Source organism: Manis javanica, chromosome 10, assembly GCF_040802235.1.
Source record: "Manis javanica isolate MJ-LG chromosome 10, MJ_LKY, whole genome shotgun sequence".
In the NCBI taxonomy this organism is placed as follows: Eukaryota; Metazoa; Chordata; class Mammalia; order Pholidota; family Manidae; genus Manis; species Manis javanica.
This window is the reverse complement of record NC_133165.1, coordinates 98,335,828-98,362,082: the sequence shown is the minus strand read 5'-3', so window position 1 is coordinate 98,362,082 and position 26,255 is coordinate 98,335,828. Positions and strand designations below refer to the sequence as shown.

Below are 26,255 nucleotides of genomic sequence, written 5' to 3'. Positions count from 1 at the left end.
CTCTCATACCTCCCATGTGCATGCTCCCTCTATTGCTCTCTCCTATTCTCTATTCTGTTTCTCTTTCCATTCCAGCTCTACTTCACTAGCTCACTTCATTCTCTCACATGTTCATGCTATCTTTCAATAACCAAATCAAGAAAAATCACATGCAAAGATGGCATAAGATCACATTATTGCTGCTAAAACCTCTCCCTAGAAGTTAATAAGGCATTTCTATAAACCATTCTGGAAAAAAAGGTTAACTCAAGTTGCATTCATGCTCTTAAATACCTAATAAAGGTCTTAAAATAACACATGGACTATGAGAAAACAGTTCACAGGATTCTAAGCCCTCACCTATCACAGGGTTTCTGTCCAGTCCAATTCTATGTCTCTCAAGGAATCCTCAGGACAAGAGGGAATGTCTCAGTAGCTTATCTAAAAGTCATGCTGACTCCTGCCTTCATCTCTGGCTGCTGCTCCTCAGGCAAGTCACTGTCACTCAGCTCCACATGCTGACACCTCCTACAATGGTCCCTTACTCAGCTGTTCTGCTTAGGCTGGCCAACAGGAGAGCAGTGATTTGGTTTGACCTTCCATGTGATGGCTACTTTCTCCAGCTGCCACTACCTAGAATGCTACCCTTCCTCCCCCAGGATTCCTCTACCAATTCAATACCAACCTCATTGGACTTCCATACAGACGACACTTTATTCAGACCACCAACACAGGTGATAACCTGCCCCTGAACTCCAGTGATCCTTAGGGTACCTACTCCATTACCACCAAAGCTCTTAACTACCATTCTTTGCTAGTGGACTTCTGAGTTTCCTTCCTCATCACCCAGTCAGGAGCAGAGCTGTTTGGATCCCTAAGTGATACAGCTCTTTCAGTTTTACCTTATAACCCTTTTCTTCTCAGGGAACATATTAAACATCCAGTAAATATTTTGTGAACAAATGTGTGAGTAAATGAATAAATGAACAGATGTGTTTCAGTATGCACAGCCTAGCTCCTTCCACCTCAGTTCCAATGGGTCAGACTTTTTCTTCACTTAAGGGGATTTCTATTCTTTCCAAAACCCCTGTTATCCTTTCCTTGCAATAAAGCTTCCATTGGTATGCTCATCTGCCTTACTCAGTCCAAAAGACATGTTTAAATCATGATTATGGACAAGTTCAAGTTTGTCCTCATGATATCCTAGCCTCATGCAAATCAAGGAATATGACCACCAAAAGGAATAGATACCAGCAAGAGGGGAATGAGATGAAGCGAGCCATTACCCTTTTTTAATTCTAAATACTAGCATATCTGAGACTCAAGATCTATATATTTATTCAATTAATACCTGAACATGTGTTAGACACTATACAGTTAGTCTGATCCTGAGACCAAAACAAACAAGAAAAATCGTGAATTGAGTTCAATCAAAACAATTTGTTTTCTAAAAAATACTCACTTGCAGACGTCTTATATTGTCAACTCCAAGAACCATCACTTCATTTTCTTGAAACACAGCATCTATTTCTTGCTTCAACACTACAGCAGAGTTCTCACATACTTTCTTTGTCTCCCAGAGCTGATTAAGAGATAAAAAAAACTAAAATAAGGTAACTGTATCCTCTGAAATATGGAAAGACGTTCTAGTCTTAATGCAAGATACAAACCATGTTTCACACTCAAAATGCACAGACATTAAAGGAGAGAGTAAAAAGGAAAGACTTCACCCAAACCTTTAGGGAACTTGGAGAATTGTTAGGGATGTCCACAAGAAGAAAGAAAAGTAGGATATTCCAAACATAAGAAACCACATAAGCAAATACAGAAGCAGAGAACTAAGGATGTTAGGGGGAAATGTGAGCAGTCCATTGTAGGTTGCCTATAGAAGAAAACTAGAGAACAGACTTGAGCTAACGAGACCACTCTATGGAAAAGTTTAATGGCAGACTTAGGAATACATATTTACAAGGGAGCCACTATCTGTTTTTGAGCAAACATTATATGACTACATTGTACATGAGGAAAATATCTTGGAAGCACCATGTAGAAAGAAAACCAAGAAAGAAGAGACTTGTAGCAAAGACTAATACGAGAGAGGCAACAGGTAATAAGCACCTAAAATTGAAATGGAAAAGTGGAAACAAATGATAGAAAGTGGAAAGGTAGAATCTACTACAAATGGCAAGTAATTAAATGTGGGAATTCAAGATAGAGGGAAGAGTGAAAAATTTACTCTGAGGAATCAAATGTAAGATATCGAATTAACCAAAATTCAGTTTTTTATTGAACTTTTCCTGTACCTGGTAATACTTAATGAACAGGTACTGAATGAAAGAGACTGTTACAGTCCATGTAACAGCAATTTTCAAGGATAAATATGAATCTAATAGTTTCCTGATTTACTTCCCCCAATACTGTCCACCAATGTCTTAGTCTGTAGGAGCTTTAGCTTACCATCAGTAAATATCTAAAATGAAAATCTCAATATTTCTCACCCTGATTGTCTGGTCATCAGAAGATGTCAAAAATGATGATCCATCAGGAGAAAACATCACACAATGAACCCAACTTAAATGTCCTCTGCAATCAGCTACTTTTAAACGTGAGTCCATATTCCACAACTACAGAATAAACACAGCATATGAGAAATCACATTTATAAGTATTTTGAATATAGCAAAATTGAAAATAGCAAGAATGACCCAGCAATTCCACTTCTAGAATATAGCCAAAAACACAAAATGACTAGTGCAGATTATTCACTGCATCATTACTTCTAACAGCAAAAAACTGGAAGCAACCCAGTGGGAAATCAACTGAATAAACAACATAATGGAATACTATGAAGCCATAAAAAATGATGACAAAAACACCCTGATAATGACTAGTTGCTGGGATATATTATCTGCAGAAAAAGAGCAAAGACTACATATTTCTGCAGAACAGTGTATGTATGTGTATACATACATATGTATACACATACATACTATATAAGAGATGAAAAATAAATATGTATTTTTTTTCATGTAGACACATGTAGAGATTTTATATTTATACATAAAACACACACAGATATCTGCCTATATATGCAAAAAGAAACACTGGAATCTTAAACTAAAACAAAAAATGGTTATCTATGGCAAGGGGAGAAAAAGTGGAGAGGAAGGCATAGGGATGACAATGAGACTTCTCTGAATGTAATTTACCAAAAGCTCTGATATGGAAATCATGTACATATTTTATCTCTTTTTTTAAAAATCAATCTTAGACTATTTTCCACTATCATCTAATCCTCATTTCAACCAGTTGCTAAATCCTACTATAATCCTCATTTCAACCAGTTGCTAAATCCTACTATAAATCAATGTGTTAATTGCAATGTACATATTTCTACTGTATTTCATACTTATTACAAATTTTTAATGTCTACCACCAGCCAGGCTGTATTTTGTCCTGTGTGCTGTTTGCTGCAAATTACTCAAATATCTTCCAGTCTAATGAAGTACCATATGTACTTGAGTTCCTCCCATTACAGTCTGAATGACAGACTTACTTCATGATTTCAAAACCAGCATGGACAAAACAAGTACTTCATAACATGCCCAGTGATTTTCAATTAGTGATTTCTACGGTTACAAATTAATCGCATGAAATTTTTTCTGCCTTACCTCTAGAGTCCAAGCTGGGATACACTGAGCTAAAGGCCAGAAATGAAAGTGGTTCCACAACTGAAAAATCTCCCTTCAAAATCCTGTCTTCCCTCTTTTCATTCTCCCACATTATCTGTTACTCAGATGTTCCAAAACAAGATCCTATACTTCAGAAAGACAGTGTTTCCTGGAGCTTTCTAAGAATAGCAGAGGGTAAGGATTTTAGAAGTGACAGGAAAGGATGATAAAGGGATTGCTCCTCTACTCCTCCTAAAAATTCTGACAAAATGCAGAAATGAGAAATTTCCAATCACACCTACCTTTAGGATCTACAGGTGAGGTGCAAGATCTCCCAGCAAATCTCACTCTTTCAATTCAGGGTCTCTGCTGAAAAGAATACTGCCCACAGCACCCTACTTCTTCCCACTGTTTCAAACAGTACTAGAGCTTGTTCACACTCATGGCTTCTGCTTCCAATGGGAAGATTCTCAGCAGGAAGGTTCTCAGTTGCACTGCTCTACTCAGAATTAAGAGGATCTTACAGAGCTCACCCACTCACTCTCATCTGTAACTCCATGCTGAAGGGCTATAACTCAGCAGCTCTCATTCAACACCTTCACAAGAAGGGGCAGTTGGCAAACTCACTAAAAATTGCAGATAAAAGCACAGAACACAGAAGACATGCTTGCAGCAGTCACGCTACCTTTAAATACGGCCTGTGAACCAAGAGAATTTCCCTCTTCTCCAGATAAAGGTCCATACTACCTTCTTGGACTGTAATCTAAGGGGCCTCCAATTACCTAGTGTTAAGATCCACTCAAAGAATAAGTAGCAACAAAGCTCAGAATAACTAATCCATCTTTGGAAGAAAAATATTAGGGAATTCACTACTTTTTGAAAAAATTAATATAGCAATTCACTGGGTAGGATTCTTCCAGGGCCAGTTAGGTATAGATTCTGAATATAAACTCTTAACAGTTAAGTGCAAAATTATAAATATAAAATGTAAATTTGTAAGAGCCATTTTACTAGTTAATGCTCAGCAATGAACATCCTAGGTTAACAAATTCTACATTTAACTTCCATCTTATCCTTCTCAATGACCTAGGAAATCTGTACTGGATTCCTCTCTCATCGTTTCCTTTACAGAAGAGTATTTGCCTTTTATTGTTTAAGATATGTCATGTTTCTGCCTAGGAAATTAGTGGTCATTCCACTGTTTCCCCAGACCTTGGCACATGTTAGCCATTCAATAAATACTTAAGTGAATGATTCTGCCATTATTATCAAATTAAGTCTTCAATCACAGCTAAAGCAATAACACTGGCTATACAGTTTAATATCCTCAAGCTATAGGTCATTATACTATGAAAAAAACATAATTTCTCAAGCAAATATTCTCAACAGTTGAGGGTTTAATCAGCCCACCTCATACCTCTGGAGACCCAGGCATTACACAGCACAGTCAACAACTCACCTCCACACAGTACTGGGATAAAGCCACCACTGCCAAACGGCTACTGGGGGAGAAGTCACAGTACTGGATGGTGCTGTAATGGCCTATATGGATCTCTGCCAAAAGGCCAGTCGTATGAATGTCAAAAAGCTGTCAACATAAAACAGATATCTATGAAAGTAAAAGATTTTAAAAATAGCATTACTCAAGATGAGTCTAAGTTTATTTCTAAAAAAAATCCTCCCATTTAAATTATAAAGCATAAGTCCTGAAAAAATACTACAAACACTAGTAATTGGCATAATTATTGACAATCATAAATAAGATATAAATCAATATACATATACTTTTAAAATGTCGCTCATCTTGAAACACGTTAGCTATAAAGGAAAGTTTATCACAGATGCTCTCTCTCAAGCTGACCTAGAAAGAAATAAAACCTTTGTGATTAACTGAATGGCCTAGACAAATTAACATACAGAGCAGTTCTCCCTAGTGCTTGTTCATTCAAAAGAGAAAAATGGAGACTCATAAATGAAAATGATCAAAATAATACAGAGCAGAGGCTTGCTAAAATGAAATTAGCCCAACCATTTCTATTTCTCTTCAGGGCTACCAAATTACTCCATTACAATCCATCATTTTCCCATTTGTGAACCCCAAAAAAGCTATTTTCCAGTAATTCAAGCTTCATTTCAATTTTTGAAATATTCTTAAATGCTGAATATGCTCTTCCAAAATTTTTGTCAAATGACAGATATATAAATGTCTACAATATACAGTAATTAAGACCATGGGATAGTCTTCAGGAAGGAAAAATAAGCTTCCAGTGGGAGCCATGAATATGTTTTATGAGTGTACAGTCCTGTGAGTGTGCACAGATAGTAAGCAGCACAATCAAGGGCCAACAAAAAGGACAGAAATCATACTTAAAAGGTTTCCTAGGACAGGTTGTTCTTGAAAACTAGTGACTGGGAGTGATAGAGAAAGCTTGGCAAAAATGAAATAGGCAGTTGTTCCAATTATTGAGCGGCAAAAAGAAAAGATCTAAAAATAGGAGTGGGCCAAACAGCACAAAAGAATTGGAAATAAGAGGAGGAGAATGGAAAGACCAAAGAGTAAGAGATTGGAATCTACATGTACTTAAGGGTAATCTTAGGATAGCTTTATATTGGCAGGTAAAATAAGAGCTGATCTAGGTTTCTAAAGCGAGAAGGCATTTCATGCAAAATAAAATATTTTCCTCTCTTATTAGAATATAACTTTTAAAATGTTCAAATTCTGCTCAACACCATTAGTCATTAAGGAAATGCAAATCAATCCACAATGAGATATCACTTCACATCTAACAGGATCATTATAATAAAAGGAAAATAACAAATGTTAGCAAAGATGTGGAGAAATTGAAACATTGCTAGTGGAAACAGCAAATGGTTCAGACACTAAGGAAAAGTTTAGTGGTTTCTCAAAAAATTAAATATAGAATTACTGTATAACCCAGCAATTCTGCTCCTAGGTTTATACACAGAAGATTTGAAATACAGCAATATTCATTACAGCATAAGCCAAAAGGTGAAAACAGCCCAATTATCCATCAATGAATGGATAAACAAAACATGTTATATCCATATAATGGAATGTTTATTCAGCCATAAAGAGGAATGAAGCTCTGATTCATGCTTCAACGTGGATGAACCTTAAAAATATAATGCTAAATGAATGAGCTAATCACAAAAGGACCAATATTGTATGACTCCACTTAAATGAAGTATCTAGAATAGGCTAATTCATAGATTAAAGGTTACCAATGGCTGGCGGGAGAGGAAAATGGGGAGCTATTACTTACTGGTTACATAGTTTCTGTTTAGAGTGATAAAAAAAGTTTTGGAAGTAGTGATGCTTGCACAACATTGTGAACGTAATTAATGCCACTGATTTGTACATTTAAAAATGGTTAAAATGGTAAATTGTATATATATGTATATTTTTTTTTTTACAACAAAAAATATATTTTTAATCTTCAAATCTTGTAAATGCAGTGGTTCCTTTTCTGTTCTTACAGACATTAACAACTTAAAGAGGAGACATTTTTCTCTAATTTCCTGCTAAGGGGAATAAATCTATAAACAATCAAGATCTAGGGTCACCGCTACTAGATCACTAACAATAATATGAACAGTCCCTCAGTAAATTTTTATATAACTATATGGTATATTTTAATTATGTTCTTTAAAACTGTAATACCTCAGATGGGGGGAATAGGGAGAGGTTTATAAAAGGATACAAACTTTCAGTTAGAAGATGAATTATGGTCTGAGGATCTAATATATAAAATGGTGACTAAAGTTGATAACACTGAATTATATAGTTGAAATTTGCTAAGAAAGTAGAACTTAAGTGTTTTCACCAAAAAAAAACAAAAGGTAAATATGTGAGGTGATAATGTGTTAATTAACTCAGGGGAATTCTTTCACAATGCATATATATATCAAATCATCACACTGTACACTTTAAATATCTTAAAATTTTGTCTGTTACACTTCAATAAGGCTGAAAAGTAAAACTATAATATCTGTTATACAAGTCTTTTAAATTATTGCTAGAATGGAATGTCACTGAGCCATAAATCAGAAGACCTGGCTTTCCAAATCATGGCATAACTGCCTTGGACAAATGATTTACCCGCTCTGAACCTCAGTTGCCTCACTGTTATCACAGGGTTATTACAATCTGCTGTGTCCCCTGGATATTTATATCAAAAGAAATTATACATGAGAACACTGCGAATACTACAAATGTAAATTATTACTAGATTTTTTTTAAAGATGAAGGCATTTCTTTGTCTTGCATATCTTCCTCATTTCCACCACAGAAATATCACAATCTTCTTTGGTTGTTGATGAGTATTTCTCTCTATTAGAATCACCAAATAATAAATTTTAGCAGTAAGAAAGTACTTTGACAATCAACTAAACGAATGTATTAAAAATTATTTTCTAAAAAAAGTGATGCAGAATGTATTCCATGTTTTAAGTAAATTTGAGAAAACACTGGATTAAAAGAGATAAATTGTTTCTGTATTATAGAACTTCTAAAGGCTTTAAATATGTTGGTATACACTGAGTCCCTCTAATGGGGGAAAGCAATACACAACATTTCCCAAAGCAGTGTGACTATGGAGACCTTTCCTCACAGGGCCTAACAACATCCCCTGGGACACAGTTCTGAGAACTATGATGTTAGGGAGCCTGCCCAAAATCATACAGCTATACCTAATTTACTTCAACGAACAGTATGAAATGCAAAAGTCAACAGAAGTTTTAATTTTCTTTAAACTAGGTTAAATTTGGCTTTTTAAAATACTAGTACTTACAAAGATTTTACTTTTTGCTGCCACCATTATTGAAGCACCATCAGAAGACCACGAACAACATTTCACTATCACTTCCATATCCTCTTGAGGCTCCTCTGAATTTAGGAAGAACTGCTTCATATTAATGCTCTTCCTATCATTTGCTGATTTCACATCCCAAAGCTTCCAATTACAAAAATAAGAATAATTTAAGTTTGTTTTCATCTCAAATCACACCTCTAGAATTCTTCCTGGATTAAATGTTATGCAAATTATTCACTTTACCTAATGATTTTTTTCTTACATAGTAATGACTTTTTTTTTGATATACAGTCTTATATTAGTTTCCAATATATAACACAGTGGTTCAACAGTTACCCATATTATTAATTCCTCACCCCACGAGTACAGCTACTACCTGAGGCATGACTTTTTATAAGGCTTTAAAATTAAGTACTCCAGTTTCATTCAACACCTTCCTAAAAAGAAAAAATTCAGAAGCACTTCCTGAAGTACAAAATGTAAAACTAAATAAAATGTTAAAAAAGAGACTTGCAGTGTGACAGAGACTAAAGATCAGGTGTTAACAGTAAGGATGACTGTGGAAGAAAGGTGAGATGAAGACTCACGCCTGGCCACTGCTGCCCTCTGCTGTGCCAGGCATAAAGTTTGCTTCTTCACATAGTGCATGCACAGCATGACATCAGACAGGACCCAGACCAAGCCAAGTTATAACCTAGCAGAGCATCCAGAGACATAAGGAAGTCCCTGAAAGGCTAGCAGAGCATCCAGAGACATAAGGAAGTCCCTGAAAGGAGAACATGCTGAAAGGAAGCAAGATACCTTATGTGCTTAGTGAAAACTGGACCCTAAGGAATGGAATACAAACGACTCCAAACCTTGCTCACTAGCAGAGCCACTTGAGCAGCAGGAGAGACAAAGGCTTTCAAGAAGATCCAACTTCACTCCCTTGGGCCCTGCGCAGCATCTCAGCTTCACAGAGTGAAAACAGTGTCCATTTTCACACAAGGGTTGGCCGAGGACAAGGACAAAATAAAAGCTGCTTCCCAGGTTTTGACTCAGCTTGCAAGCACAGCTCCAAGGCAAAACCTGATTTGTCTGGCCAGGCACATTTCTAAATCTCTTGAGTGTAGAGAAATATTATACACATTAAGAAATAGAAGCAAAACCAAAACCTTTTCCCTTGCAACTGCGGATAACTGTATGAAGCAAGAGAGACATCAGGTACTAAAACAGACTTCCTTGATAAAGAGAGAAAAACACCTAAACATAAATGCCAGAAGCTTCAGTCACATCAGCTAGAATATATGAAAAACCACACTCTTTTTCCCTCCTAATACGAAAAACAAAGCAATCATTGCCTAGATTTAAGAAAGAAAAACAAAACTAACAACCCAATTTCATTACATGTGCCCAACTGTATCTTGTGCATCTGGACTTGACTTCAGCTCCTATCCAAGGAGTAATGAAATTCCACATGTCGAGGCACCAAGTAAATACCAGCATTTCATTTTGAGCACATCACTGTACTGTATTCAGGGCACAAGTGCACACTGGCCCTTGTGTGGTTTAAATGGCAATTTTTAAATAAAACTCCCATTTTGAAACAATGTATCACCAGGGCCTAAAAAACACATGCTTATCAACATCATACACTACAAAACACTTCTAAGATTACAGACTATTTGGGACAGGAAATAATTTTATAGTTCTTCAACCTCTCAGAAGATAAAAGCTTTAGAAGACATTGACCTTGAAATGCTGTTACCCAACATCACTTTACAGGACCTTTGCTTACTGCATGTCACTGAATCAGTGCAAACCAGCTAACGATAGTGGCTTAACAGCACTGTTGGGGAGCTGGCACAAAACACAGCAGTTCTCACCACGAGTGCAGTAATGTCGCCACCCTGCTGCTAGCGCCCTGTGCTCCACAATACATTTCAATACCCACACATGAAATCAAAATTTAATCCCTGAAGACCTTTGAAACTTTTTAAATTTGAATTTGGAGAAGTCTTCATTTTATTTGAAGGGACACAGCAGAGGTTTATCATCTTGAACACATTAACCACTATGCTAGTTACTTTGAGATTATAAAAATAAACCAGATATAGATACTTCCCTCAAGGAGTTTTACAGGCCAGTAAACAGTAAAGTTTACAGGCCAGAAAAGACAAGCACATAAAAGACTAACACAAGATATGTCAGATGTGTCATTTGAGAGGAAAAGATACAGCACAGTAGGAACGCTATATCCGAACTGTAGGCAGGAGGAAACTCTTTGCAAGGGTGGCCACCTCACTCTCCTCCCCTGACTATTAGCCTACTTTACACCAACTTATGATGGACAGAACTTTTAAAAGAGAGGAGGAACACCCAAGGGCCTAGAGTCTAGGCAAAGGGCTCAGCACAAGCTAGCATACAAAATCGGAAGCAGAGACGATGGAAAGGGAGAACGAGAGCCGTCTGCAGGTAGTACCAGGTACCTGAGCACTTCCCCAACAGAGCCTTCTCCTGCCCTCAGAGCATCTCTACACACTTCCACCATTTCCATGGTCTGTCTGTTTACTTATCTCTTTCCCCAACTACATTCTGAACAACTTCAGGCCAGGAACTGCACTTTTTAAGTGTTTAAAACCCAAATGCCTAGTATAACATCTGGCACATAGGAAGTATTTAATGAATGATCAATACATTTTAGGTGAAAAGAAACATTATCCCCATGTTTCCAGCACAGGTGAGTAGAGACAACAGTTACAGAAAGAAATAGGGTTCAGGTTAAAGATGTAGAAAAAAGTCAAACACCTTCACACCTTCTGAAAACCCACATAGAACAAAAGTAAAGAGCAATTTTTCTCTCTAGGCATAATTCACAAGGTGTAGGAGAACAGAGAAAGAGATTGCAGAGCAACAAAACTGTAAAGGCTAGGAAGCAGGAAGACCAGGGAACTCCCAAAAAGTGATTCTGAACTCACAGTGGGAAAAGCCAAGAAGCCTCTCAATTTACACCACAGAATCCACAGGACTCAGAAAGTGTTGCACCAGGTATCTTCTGGTAAAGACGGAGCTAAATCAGGAGAAATCATTGACAGTCCCTGAAATCCCCTCCCATACTACGCAGTTCAGGTTGCTGTGCCCTACTCTAACCAATAAGTAGAAGGCTTTTATATACCTAACAGTTGAGTGCAGGGTCACCATTCTGAAAATAGAGAAATTAAGAGAAAGTCAATATTCCAAAGTTAAGACCTGTGCTAGCCATCTTCTCAGAACTTGCCAACCAGACTTATACCCCACAGGTAGGAGACTAATTTCTCTCTGAATATCCAACCAGATCAAGACAAAAGAGCTAAAGAGTTTGACATCAGGAATTAGCCATCAAAAAATGACAGCCAGATAATCCTACAGGGAAATCTGCAATAAACAAGTCATAATTCCCTATCAACTTTTTGGTGCTATACTCTTAAATATGAGCACAATATATATTTAATATATACACAGATCTTTTTGACTTACGATGGGGTTACATCCCAATAAACCCAACACTAAGTTGAAAATACAGGATTCAAAAATTCATTTAAAATACCTAACCTACCAAGCACCATAGCTTAGCCTAGCCTACCTTAAATATGCTCAGAACACTTACATTAGGCTACAGTTGGGCAAAATCTTCTAACAAAGTCTGTTTTATAATAAAGTGTTGAATATCTCATGTAATTTACCAAATACTGTACTGAAAGTAAGAAACAAAATGGTTGTATGGGTACAGAATGGTTGTTAAGTATACTGGTTGTTTACCCTCATGATCGTGTGCTGAATAGCTGTGGCTGGCTGCCATTGGCAAGAATCGGACTACACCACTATGCCAGGATAAGATCAAAATTCAAAATACAGTTTCCACTGAATGCATATCACTTTCATACCACCTTAAAGTCTAAAAGTTGTAAGTCAAGCCATCCAAAGTCAGGAACTGACTGCAGATACATTCAAGAATCAGACAGCTAAGATAGATCTCTAAAATAGGGACAAAAAAAATGAACCAACAAATAGGGGGAAAAAGCAGCTATACAAGAATGTGAAAACTAAAAAAAAAAATTAATACCCACAAAAAGATAAAAGATATGGCATCATAATATGGATTACTATCCATCGCATCATAATAGGATAATATGAAGAAGGGAAGTGATCCTAAGAATATGATATGATATGATACCAGAAATTTAAAAATCAATAGAAGGATTAGAAAAAAAAGCTAAAGAAATCTTTCGGGAAGGAGAAAAAAAATAAGAAAACATTCAAAAACAGACATTCCAAAAAGATAAAGTAGAGAAGAATAAATCCAATAATTAAAGGAAACCTACAGAATCTACAGAATTGAAGGGGATGAGTTTCCAAATTTAAAGAAGCCACCAAATGCCAAGCACAGTAAGTGAAGACAAACCCACCCAGGGCACGTTATCATGAATTTTAAAAAATAGAAAAAACACTGGGGATAAAAAGAAGACCTTAAAAGTTTTCCAGACAGAAAAAAGTAGATTACATATAAACCAGAATGGCTTCACACTTCTCAATAGGAACTTTGTGGAGATAGAAAACTAAGGAACAATGTCTCCAAAATTTTAAGGAAAAATTCCCCATCCTAGAAGTCTGTACGCAAGCAAAAATATCAATTAAGTATTAAGTTAGAATAAAGATACCTTTAGAGAGGTAAATCTCAAAAATTCACTTCCCAGAGACTCTTCCTTCGGAAGCCAGAGGAGACTCTGCACCAAGCTGAGAGGAGAATCTGAGAAAGACGGCGAGAAGCCCAGGAAACACGGCTCTCAGGCCAGGAGAAAAGCAAGCGGCGCCCCCTGGATGGCAGCACCAGGAGGTCCCAGGATGGCAGCTGGGCACTGGGAATCCTACCACGGATCAGAATGGAGCAAGACAGAACCTTCCAAGAAAGTTATTTCCAGGAAAAGAAAATTTACCAAATTTATCAAATACCTGTAAGACTGAATGATTTAAGAAGCAGTTTAGACAAGGAATAGTTTGAAAAATAAATTAGGGGTAAGCACATTTTTAAAAATAAGCAAATAAAAGCAAATTTACAATATTAAATATATAACACATTTAATCCAAAGGAAACCAGTAATTTGTATGAGCAAAGGAAAAAAGTCAATTTATACGACCTGGCTCAACTGTGACCAGTCACGATAATGTAAATCCTAAACACTGATCCAACCAAAATCATGAACCATATAGCAACCACAAAAAGTGGGTTACGTTTGGGAAGAAAAATAATTAGCTCAGTTCGGAGCACAGTAACTTTGAGACACGGTGTATTATCTAAGGGACAACTAACAGGCAGTTAGGGATGCAGGACACAAGAGCATAAGAGCAGTGAGGGCTGTAGAGAACACACCTGAAGGTCAATCACAGAAGACATGAGAGTTGAAGCTCTGAGACTGAATGGAAAAGGTGATGGAGGTGGTAGTCAAGGCTAGATGCTTGAGGAAGTGCCATATTCATGGGCAGGAGAGTTAAAGACGGCGTTAGAATGCTGACCGTGACCTAAATGGAGGATGTGAGGACTTGATAAAATGGGTGAATGTTGAAACCACTGTGTTGTTTACATGAAACCCTCATAAGATTGTATACCAATGATGCTTTAATAAAAACAAAAAAAGATGAGATTAGAGAGTTAAGAGGAGAAACAAGAAAACTGATGTCAAATGAGGAGAGTTTCAAAAAGGAAATACAGGTGGCTAATGGAAGACTGAACACTGGTAACACAATAAAAAGAATATACAGACTGGATAAGAAAAATACCAAATTCCACACTAATCCAAAGAGCTTTAAACTATACAACAAAAAAAAATGGAGAGTAAAAATAAAACTGGACCTTACACTCTGCAAGGGAATTCAGGGAAGGTAGGACCAGGCTAAAAAGGGTTAAAAATAATGAGTGAACAGTCCAGAAATGGAGGCAGGTATAGGTGACCTCAGAGCCTAGTCATAAAGGAAAGAGAAAAACAGAATGACTATTTCAGAGACCAACACAATCTAGAAAGAATCAAAGGTTTTTCACTTTTTTGGCCTTACATGGCTTAAGGGGGCCCAAGACTATCTGTAGGCTGTGGGAAAGGATCCAGAGGAGGAGAAAAGCTAAAGATGCAAAGGGAAAGAGGAAATAATGAAGTAAGGTGGTAGGCAAAGACGGAAAAACAGGAAGAGCAGGCACAAATAGGGGACTTTCTAAGCACTGAGATGAGGAAAAAGGAAGGGAGTAGGGGGCTTCCATGGCCATTTTTGAGGGGACTTGTGGTGGGGGGCTGGTGGGATATATCAACCCCCTGGATAGGTATGACATAAGGTCATCTCTAGAGAATGAGAGGGATGCAGCGACGGGGAGTGGGGGGGCTCAAGAACATCAAAAGTTTGGAACAGGCACTATGGTGAGAACAGCAGTTCAATCAGGGGGAACAGACCACAGCCTGGCATCCAAGAAGGCCCACTGGAGTTGCACAGATTAATCAAATTTGTGTAACAGATAAATGGCCTGGCTTCACTACTTTCTTGAACATTAAGCAACCTAATAATAATAGAATAATCTTAAGAATAATGAAATCTTCCCAGAATTTGGAATTCAAAATAGATATAAGATGGAAGGAGAACTTGGCTTAAGATATAAAATGCCTTCCTCCGAAGTCATTCACTTAGTGAAAAATAATGGGCTCAGTGGGAGAGTAACAGTATAGGAGAGGCAGAAATGACGGCCCAACAGCTCAGGGACAAGAGTTAGTCTAAGTGTTGAATGGTAACATACAACAACTGTAGAGAATTTAACAACATAAACCGAAAGACAATTAAAAAAAAAAAGAAAATATGGTACATATATACTTATATGTGTACACCCACACACACAGGGGTATATTATTCAGCCATAAAAAAATAAAGAGATCCTAATATTACAACGTATGTGTGGATCCTGAAGGCATTGTGCTAAGTGAAGTAAGTCAGACAGAGAAAGACAAATACTATATGATGTCACCTAAGTGTAGAAAGCAAAGAGAAGAATAGTGGTTGCCAGGGGCTGAGGGCTGTTGGAAATGAGGAGATGCTGGTCTGAGGGTACAAACTTCCAGTTATAGGAGACACAAGTCCCAGGGATCTAATGTACAGCATGGTAACTATAGTTAACAACACTATTTTATATAATTGAACATTACTTTGAGAGTAGATCTTAAGTGTTCTCAGCATTACAACAACAAAAATGATAATTTTATGAGGCGAAGGATGTGTTAATTAACCTTATTGTGCTAAGCATTTCACAATATATATGTGCTTCAAATCATCACACTGCACACCTTATGCTTACACCATGTTATGTATCAATGATACCTCAATAATGCTGGGGACGAATTTTTTCCTTAAAAAAAAAAAAAAAAGGCAAGAAATAATAGGCTCCTAGGACTGAAAGATTCTCTCAGAAGAGGATTGCCTTAACTTATCCAAGGGTATTCTGCAAAACCTCTGATCCTTGTCATCCTAAAGGAAACAGATATTTGTGCCTGTAGATTACATGTCATAGAGGCCAAAACCATTTACTTTAATATTCTACTAAGAAAGCTCCCAACATCTACCAACAGCTAGGAAATTGTATAAAGTAGAAGCCTACCCGAGAGGGTTTCTAGATGCCCTCAAGAAATTTACACAAAAAAGAGTTTTCAGCCAACAAGGAGAGATCACAGATTCAACCAAAGGATCAGCATCAAAAGTCTTCACCTTACTGTAATTCAGAAGTCACCTATTAGCATTAACAAATCTCCTCCTCTAACAACCCTAACAAACAAAATAGTGCCCAGGAGGGTTCAAGTATTTCTCTGAAAGAAGTATATGTCAAGAAAATTTACTGAGTGCCATTTTGTGTACAATTCAGTATTATGAACTTCAGATAGATACAACAACAAGAAAACATGGTCTCTACAGATCATAAACCTATATTCAACCTTATCGAAGAGATAAAAGACACATGAAAATGACTGAACTGCAGATTTACAAGTGGAAATTAGAAGACAAATTGAGCAGTTTCTATCTATATATACAGACATAGGCAGGTGGATCAGTAGGTAGTGGGCAAGTAGGTAGGTAGACAGACAGAATGACTCAGAACCAGATGGATGGATTTGTAAGAGAACACTTTCTGAAGAAAGCTTTGCATAAAGTTTTAAGGGTCATTAAAAAATATGGACAAGGGAATTGGAGGCAAAAAAAAAAATTCCAAGAAAGACTAATGAAACATACATATAGGAACAGTAGCCAAAATAAGCCCCCAAAATTACCTTGCCTAGAACAGACAATTAATGTGTGGGGGCTGAAAGAAACAAATTTCATAGGAACAGAGGTGGCAGAATGAAGGTGGTGAAGAGCCTCAGATATGCACCGGATAAGCCTAGCTGTACCATAGTTTTTAATACAGTACTTAAAAAGCGTTTTCTACAGAAATGTGAAAAACAAACCTAGTTCCATAACCAAATCATAAGACCATAAAATTATAATCCATTTAATGATGAACAAAAGCATACCTTTAATGTTCCATCAGCTGAACAACTAGCCAGAAGCTTATCATCTGGTGAAAATCTGCAGTGAATGACTGAATTTGTATGGCCAAACAAGGTATTTCGACAATGTTTTTGATTCAAATCCCAGAGCTATATGAGAAAGATAAAAAAGGTAACTAAAAAACTTGTACTGAATGAGGAAAAATTAGAAATCATTTAAAGTTCTTCCTTCCCTCCCACTTAAGCTTTTTCAGTTACAGAAAGATGTTTAATTCACAGTAACACAAAGTTGTCAAACTCAAGGGTGAACTTCTGATTAACAGAGTACTTGGATGACCCTTAGATCAGCACCTAAACCTACTAATGGACTTAAAGGTTTACCTATGATTTTAGTCTGAGCACTAAATAACTAGACAATTACTGCTTATTTTAACAGTCATTTAAATAGTTATTATTTTATTCAGCTCTACAATAAGTAGTACATAAAATAAATTGTCCCCAAATTTTTTAGTTCATAGATTACTCAACCCTAAAAATGGTCATTTCCAAGATTTCCCAATGCAAACTTTGAGTCTAGTAAGTAGGCTAACACCTATTTATACTCTAAAATATGACTCAAAAAAGTGCAAAGATAACAAAGACAGATATAAATATATTTGACATGACAGGAAACATAAGGGACTAGAAGAACTAGTTATACGACACTTCCAACCAAATCCAGAATGTAGGACATTCCACAGGACACATGAGTCAATTTCTCTAATATATCAATGGCATAAATATAGAGGCAGAGAAGGGGAACTTTTACAGTATAAAAGAGACTTAAGAGCCATAACAACCAAATGCCACCTGAAGTTTGGGTTCTGATTCCAATAAACCTTATGGTAGAAAGCTATGTCTTGAGACTAATGGGGAAAAGTAAACATGGACCAGGTATATTACAAAATTATTGTTTATTATGTTAGCTGTGATAATGGCATGGTCCCAATGTTAAGACCTTAGAGATGCATGCTGAGGTACTGTGGGAGAAATGACATGATATCTGGTTTGCTGTTACATGCTCTAGTCAAAAAAAATGGGTGGCCGCAGTGGGGAATAAAATAAGGTTGGTAAAACATTGGTAACTGTTGGAGCTAGACAGTGGATATCATGAGTTCACTATTGTACTCTCTCCTTTTGAATATGTTTGAAAAGTATAAAAATTGTAAATTAAAAGGTGCTACAGCCATCTCCCATGATTTAAGCTTACTAGATTAACACAGAAGAAGAAATCATTCATCCGCCAAAAATTAATCTTGGTAAAAATCCTTTGAAAATGATCAATAAGTGAGGTAAGCCCATCTCCATCCCTGGCTTCTTTATCCCAGTCTTAGGTAAACCTAATTCTTCTGATATGGCAAGTTACACGGGGACTTCAGATTTATAGTTTCACTGGTTTCTCTCAGTTTAAGAATCGCAGAAGTGAGCTTCTACTAGTAATGGCCTCATGGTAATGGCAAGTACGGTATGGCAGATCTTAAAGTAAAACTTGCGCTTAATGAAAACTGTTGACTAGCAATATCCCGTTACCAGATCTTAGAGGTTTTTGTCTGTATTTAAAAGCAGGAAATATAAACTTCTTCACTCCACAAAATGAAGAAGAAACATCAAAGATTAGTCATAAACACTACAGAACACTACAGAAGTCTTTTTTTAGAGGTAGGTTTATTCAAATAAAGCAAGCTTTCCTGAAATAGTACAATAGTCTTTTTGGAGGTGGGTTTATTCAATAGGGTAAAGCTTTTCTGAGTAAAAGTGAACTATAACTGCGTTAATTTTATGTTACTACATTAGTCTGTTACTTTGATCCAATCCAGTGTTTTCAAATTTGCTCTCTAATCATGCATGAAAGGCACTATGTGGGGGTGGGGGAAGGGTCAAGAGAGGGAACAAGAGATAGAGTAGAAATGTAAGCCCATACCCCCACTTCCACCAGAGCCAATGGGCTTTATCTCTTTTACATAGTTAGCATATATTTAAGTTTTCTTTTGGAGAAAAAATAAGATAAAGATGAAGGTTCCTGCAAGAGGGGTGTGTATGTGTGTGTGTGTGTGTCAGTTAGCATATATTTAAGTTTTCTTTTGGAGAAAAAATAAGATAAAGATTAAGGTTCCTGCAAGGGGGGTGGAGTGTGGGGTGTGTGTGTGTGTGTGTGTGTGTGATATAATTTTCAAAGTTTTCTATATTTTGTGTGTGTGTGTGTGATATAATTTTCAAAGTTTTCTATATTTTCTTAAATAGCTTATTTAAATATCAAAATACTCTATGAGATTTTCTAAACTGAAATGTTCTGCCCACCCCTCCACAAAATACAATGTCCCACTGCAAAGACGATGTGACATTAAGAGCAGAAACCAAAAAATAGTCCAAAAGAAGTTTGATTTTTCTGAAACCTCAGAAAATTTTATCTATCTTCAATATGCCACAAACAAGATTAAAAAATATTTTATAATTTGTATTATAAAATATTATCAAACATGTAATGAACACTATTTTTTGTATGTTTCTTTTTTTCCTATCAGCACACTTTTTCTTTCCTTCTACTGATAATAGAACCTCTCTGTTTGAATCAAGCCCCCCACTTATAATTCAGATAGACTAGACTTCACTTGATTTGTCCCATTTCTACATGGCTAAACTTGTTAACCAATCCAAGGATTCCATCCTACTGGCCACTAGAGTTATTTAGCAATGAGCATGTAACCCAAACCAGGTCAGAGTCTTCTCTAAAATTGAATCTATGGGATTTGGAAAACAGCAAGTTTCACTTCTTCTGTGATTAGGAGCTGCAAGACCCAGGTAAGCCTGGAGCTAGAGACAGCCGTACTTCCTGCCACACCGAGAGAACATGACCAAATCAACAAAGAAGGAAACAGAGTCTAGAGATGGACAGAGAGTTGGAGCCAAAAAAACATAATTTAAGCCTCTGGAATCAGCTATGCCTGAAGCCATGGTCCCTCAAGACTTTTCAATTACATGTGCCAATAATATCCTTTTTCTTGTTTGCTTAAGCTACTATGAATGTCTCTATCACTTCAACCAAAAGAACCCTGATTAATAATAAGAAAATAAAAATAGATGTTCTGCTGCACCTATCAAATTTATCTACATAATTCTCATTATCCATACTTACTTTGATTAAGTGGTCATTTGACCCAGTGGCTAAAAGAAGGTGATGACTGTTGTTTGTGAAGTGGCAGCAGTTGACTTGTTCTGAATGCTCATCATAGGTATGTACTAGTTCCCCAGTCATATAATTCCAAATCTGGTTTGAGTTACAAAAAGAATAGAGAAAATAAAATTTATGACAATCTCTTACTTTCAAAGGAAGACCAGAGGGGCAAAGCAAATGTGAGCTGTCTGAGGATGCTATCCATCCTGCCTGGCAGATTTTCCCAGTCGGACATTTTGCTAAGGAATACCTCCCTCTTCCCTAAAATATGTTAGTATTTTGCTGAGATGTTTTTGTTACTGTTTACTTTTTTTTTTACTGAAGGATAGTTAATATACAGTATTATACTGATTTCAGGTATACAACATAGTAATTCAACAATTATACATGTGTCTTTCTATAGCATAATTAGAAACTCATGAAAACATTACATTCTTCAAGGGCAAGATTTCACATGTTCATACAAATGACAGTAGACAGAGAGATTCTGTAAAGGAGATGGAATAATGGACTTCAGATAGGAAGGATTAAGTCCAAGCCTGGCTTTGTCACTTACAATTGTGTGTCCTTGGTTAAGCCCTTAATTTACCTGTATCTCAGTTCCCTCCTCTGTAAAATGGGGATACTTACACCTGTCCTACACAATTCAAAGTATCAAATGAGGTAAGGGCATGGTAAGTGTTTTACTGACCTCGAGATACCAATAAATAAGTAAAGGCAGATGGCTCAGTGAAAAAGTTAAAGGCTTTAGCTTCTAAGGGCAACCTAGCTTTAACCCTGGCTCCACTAGTTATTAGTTGATGTGAGCTTGGGCAAATGACTCCATCTCTGAACCTGTTTCCACATCTGTAAAATGTGATGAATACTTACTTTGCAAGTTGCTATGAAAAATTGATAACATAAAAAAAGTTTGTAGTATAAAGCCTTAAACAGTATTAAATTCTCAATAAAAAGTAATCATTCTAGTTATGTTAAGATAATTAAGCAGTCTGTTCCAACTAATAAACAAAACAAATTACCTAATGAAGCTTTACTAGGCTATGAACTTCTTAGAGGTACTAATGTCCCTCTCAAAGAGTTTTCTTTTTGTCTTGTGAAAGCACTCCCCAGAGGTCCAAAGAGTTAATTTTATTTTGAAGTTCTTTAATAAGTATTTCTGCCTTGTGCTTTATATTTGAAGTGCTTAGAAAACAGAGACTCAGTACAGCATTTTCTTTACCCCACATAGCTCTGACTTCAAACTGTACCAAATGGCCAACTCCAAGTTCAATTCAAAGTAGGGGCTACAGAGTGAATTAACTGGTTGGTTTTAAAGCCACCTATAGAGTCCAGTGCATCAAGAGGTAGATTCTTCTGAGCTCTCAATTTTTCTGGACCCTCCAAAGCCCTCTTCAAGTGGGTGCAAACTCCAGTAAAACTCCTAAGCCAACTTTGTTGTTCCCAGGTCCACTAAGGTCCACCTCACCTAGCCAGATTCAGCACTCCACAACCACTCTGAAAAAAGCCTGAAGTGAGGTTCCCCCCCATTATCAGATAAAACATTCCCTTAGACTTTGGTTTCTCTTAAATTCCACAGAATTGCTCTCGCTAAAAAAGCTAAATCTAGGGATAAGAGACAAGAAAGAATAACTAACAAAAAATTAGTATGTGCTTATTTTTTTCTCTGTTTACTTTTTAGACTAGTAACCTAATTGTAAGTTTCTTCATCCATCTGGTTTTGCACTGAATGTAAGCCAGTTCATAGAGGGGGAAAAAAAATTTGGGTTGCGTTTCATAAATTATACACTTTAGAAGAAGAATCTGATCTCAGACAATAATTCTGTGCAGCAACATATCCAATCACAATGCACTCAAAGATTTCAACTGGTATTTAACCCACAGAACCTGTCAATAAATGGCAGACAGTTGTACTAATTTGTAATTGTTTATCCCAGTTGCCTGGCAAATATCTCAGGCTGATCAACCTAGGCATTTTTGCTGGTGCTTTAAAAAAAGAAAAAAAGGATTTCCAGACTGTGTTAATTTACAATGGATAAAAAATGGTTTGCCTCAAGTTAGCATATCAGTAGGCAACAGTCTACTTATCTTACTGCCTCTACTATGGAAAAAGAAAATGGATTCTGCGGTAATCACAACTCAAAAGAAAAATATTTCCCTACCTTCACTTTTTTATCCACTGAGCAGGTTGCTATAAATCTGTCATCTGAAGAGAATGCACAGCAAAGCACTTCATCCTCATGAGCATGGATTTCTAGAAGTTTCTCTCCTGTTTCAGCTTTGAACACCTGCACAAGCAACAAACTTGTCTAATTATAACCCACTTAACTGTGGGATATAATTCAATAAAAATCCTTTTTTAAAAGATCTGAACGAGTGTAATTATGCAACAGAAATAAACTTTGGCAAAATCACCCAAAAAATTGGAAATTCTGTCAGAATTTGTATGACTTAATATAAATAGAGAACTACCCATTGTCAAATGTTTGTGATATCAATAAAGAGAACTAGCAGCGTATAGTTTCAGTTCTTGAGAGTCATCTGACAAATTCTTAACAATCAAAGAAAGAACATTTTATTCAATGTCTTTCTTTCTGGGGCTCAAAAGCCAAAATTAGTAATATTAGTAATAAAGGACACATATAGAAATAAGGTTTATAGTCATAATCTTGCAAAGACTAAAGCTATCCTAGATATAATAGTTTTAACTAATTTGATATTTCCTTCAAAATCAAAAGGTAGAGTACAAATTTAAAGAAAAACACTTGTTCATATTTTCTGAAAGCAAATGAGAACTTAATGGAAATTATTTCAACCACACTAGGAAATAATCTAGTACAACTCCTACTGACAGTCAGAAATATATGCCTGAGCCTGTGATAAAACAAGTATTTTACTTAATCAGCATTTTTTATCAGAGCCCTTTCGCTCTGCTATGAAGTACTTATATTTTTTAACAATTATCATCTCCTCACCACCTTTAGCTGGCTCATGGATGAGCGTACCTAACTGCTAGGGTAAAAGGCAACTAGCAAGTTCAGAATTATGAAAACACACAACCATACCTTTTAAATCTCTAGAGAAAGTGTTCATAAAATGTTCAAGAGATTTAGATTTCTCTATTTCTAATGTGCAATTTTCTTGAATTTCAGGATTGAAATATATTCTGACATGCACAGTACTGAGTACACCCCATCAAATTTTCTCAAGAGATACATTTTACCTGTAAGGTTTTATCAGCTCCACAAGACGCTATTCTTTGACCATCCTTAGAAAAGCAAGCATGGTAAACAGCATCTGTATGGGGGCGAACAACTAAGCGGGAAAGGTTCTTGATGTTTTCTTTGTTTCTACATACAAGGAAAAAGTGAACAAAAACCTGATAAATAACAATAAAAGTAACACTTCCTTCCAGTAATAAAGTAAACTGTCTTTTAACATAGCTATATTCCAAAAATAAAAATTTCTTAAAATTAAATATCAACATGCAAATGACAGCAGAGGTGACCTGAAGAAAAAAGGATAATATAAAACAGAAGATGCATTTTAAGAGAAATGCTGCCCTATATCAAGCAGCCTCTCATGTGTCACAAATGTCAGTATGTTAGAAGAAATCTAGTTAATAAAACACATGTTGCTTTCTATTTTCCTTTGATACATTAATAATATCATGTGCAGAGTAAACATTATGTAGAGATATCTTAAAAAAAACTCCACCTTTTTAATAGGAAAGAAGCCACAGCCAAATGAAGCTCATTTCCTAATTAAAGTATGACAACACACCCACCGTTACAATGATGTACTTTAAAACTACTCTTTTGTAACTGCAATTATTCAGACAATAGATTATTCAGGCAGTCATTTCATTGTATCTTAATCTAATGAATACTATTTTCTTTGTGTCTTAATCTAATGAATACTAACTATTCCACTAGTATATAATATAATACAGATATTATTTCTCATGAGCTAAAGGGTAAAGGAATGCAGCATATACTCAAAACGGTGAAGTATTAAAACAGTGTCATAATTTCACATACATACACCCAGTCACTTGAGTACAAGTTAATATTTTAAATGGTATCATGCTTATTTTAAGAATCAAAGGTTGTCAAATAAACCTACAAGTGCAACCCTACTTATACTAGTTATTAGGTTCATCCACTTAGGCATATTACCTAACCTAGTAAGTTTCAATGTCCTTGTATGTAAAACTGAATAATACCAGCTCTAAACACCACCTGGCACATGAGGATGCCATTGTTACTATTCTTTAAAAAAAGGAACCACATACAAGACAGCTGAAAAAAGGGAACACAAAGTTAAATCAGACCGAGTCTTTGCCTAGGAGTAGTATACTTTACTAGAGGCAATAAAACAAACTATAACAACTAGAGTAATGAGAACTTGGAAGAAAAACAGATAAGTCACCAGAAAAATTCAGAAAATCAGACTAAAAATACCCTTTCTTCCCTCTTGATCTATCTACTCAATTCCCCAAAGTCAGAAAGTGACCTGTCACAATGATGGCCCTGTAGTTGATGGATAAGAAGTACTAGAGAAATAAGTGAATGAATGAACAATTTCTTTGAAAGCTGAAACTCAGTTAAATTTAAGCTTATATTAATCTAAACCTTTCTACAAAAAAAAAAGTTATTTCTAGTACTGAAATGGAGCATTTTTTGAATGACCTGATCAAATCCAATTAAAAATAGTTATGAATAAACATTCTATGAGAGAATATCACAGGTTGAAATGCAATGGATAGAAAAAAAAGAAACAGATAAAAATAACAAACTCAACAACTCATAATAAAAACTAAGTCCATGCCCATTTTATTATCAGACCAAGTATTAACATTCTATTTCAGCCACGAACTAAAACATGAATTCAGTCAATCTTCTACAAATTTCTACTGAATACCAACTGTATGGACCAGGCAAAATGCTAAATGCTATTCTTGACAACAACTAATATTAACTGAGCACTTTCTATGAACTAGGTAGTATTCTAAGTACTCTATGTGTGTATGTTTATACACACACACACTCATTTAATCCTCACAACAATGCTATGAAATAGTACTTCGTAGGTGAGAAGTTGAATTATTTTCCCTAGTTATATACAACTAATAAATACCAGGGCTGAGTTTCAAACCCAGGCAGTCTAGAGCCAAACAAGGTCTGTTAGTTTAACCTCCTAACTATTCTATACTAAGAATGTATGGACCAGTAAAAGAGAAAAAACAAATAAAAAGACATAAAGTGACACAATGCTATGATATGGAGTAAACAAGTAATCCAGCTTCAGAGAGTAAGGGGGCTGCTTTCGAGGGAGAGTAAACTTCTTCCCAAGAAAGTATTAGAGAATGGTTAACTCTGAGAAGTGGGAAGGTAGGGAGTCTTTGACTTTTCATTTTATATCCCTCTATTACTTGATTTTTTAAATCAGAAACAGATTAATTTAAAATAAAAATAAAACCAACAAAAAATGAAAATTTAATTTTAAATTTAAAAAACTGTTTTAACTCCCTCCTTCATGGAACTTTCCCAGAATTCCTCACCTATCCAAGTTAATTTCTTGGAAACCAAGAACCCATTTCTCAATCTTACTTCTATTTTATACATACTTCTATTGTTGTACTTATCACATTATATTTTAATTATTTGCTTAAATTTTTTTCTTTTACTACTAGATTTTGAGCTCCTTGGGGAGAGCCTTAGAACCTACTAACAGTGCTTAGCACAACAGAAAAACTCAAATGTTTGTAGAACAAAACTGAATTAGGGAAATCACCCATAGCAACCTGATTTATTTGGAAAAAGGGTCCAGGGCTATAATTATCACAGATCTCAACCTACAGTTAAATTTTTATATAAATCATACATGTAAAAAGACAACCATTCATATTTATTATTTCTAGCAATAAGAGAAGCATGACATATAGAAAGAGCATAGAACATAAAGCTAGAGAGAGCCAGGGTTTAAATCCCATTCAACAAGCCACATGAGCTTAGTCAAAGTCTCAACCTCTCTGCCTC

The 26,255-nt window shown here is 36.0% G+C and overlaps 1 protein-coding gene across 9 annotated transcripts in view; it reads right to left on the bottom strand.

Moving 5' to 3' along the window:
* The window catches only part of APAF1 (apoptotic peptidase activating factor 1), an 80,423-nt gene that overhangs the window by 23,451 nt on the left and 30,717 nt on the right, over window positions 1–26,255 (bottom strand). For 4 of the 9 annotated variants that reach the window (XM_017675624.3, XM_017675623.3, XM_073213663.1 and 1 more), the window contains 8 exons: window positions 23,438–23,564; window positions 22,377–22,502; window positions 20,179–20,310; window positions 17,031–17,156; window positions 8,461–8,622; window positions 5,109–5,237; window positions 2,478–2,603; window positions 1,442–1,561 (listed from right to left, as the gene is read on the bottom strand). In XM_017675624.3, coding sequence (XP_017531113.2) covers window positions 1,442–1,561; window positions 2,478–2,603; window positions 5,109–5,237; window positions 8,461–8,622; window positions 17,031–17,156; window positions 20,179–20,310; window positions 22,377–22,502; window positions 23,438–23,564 — 1,048 coding nt within the window. Of the gene's footprint in view, window positions 1–1,441; window positions 1,562–2,477; window positions 2,604–5,105; window positions 8,001–8,460; window positions 8,623–17,030; window positions 17,157–20,178; window positions 20,311–22,376; window positions 22,503–23,435; window positions 23,565–26,255 lie in introns of those variants that run through there. The other 5 variants (XR_001855539.3, XR_005062591.2, XR_005062592.2 and 2 more) reach the window with 5 other exon arrangements.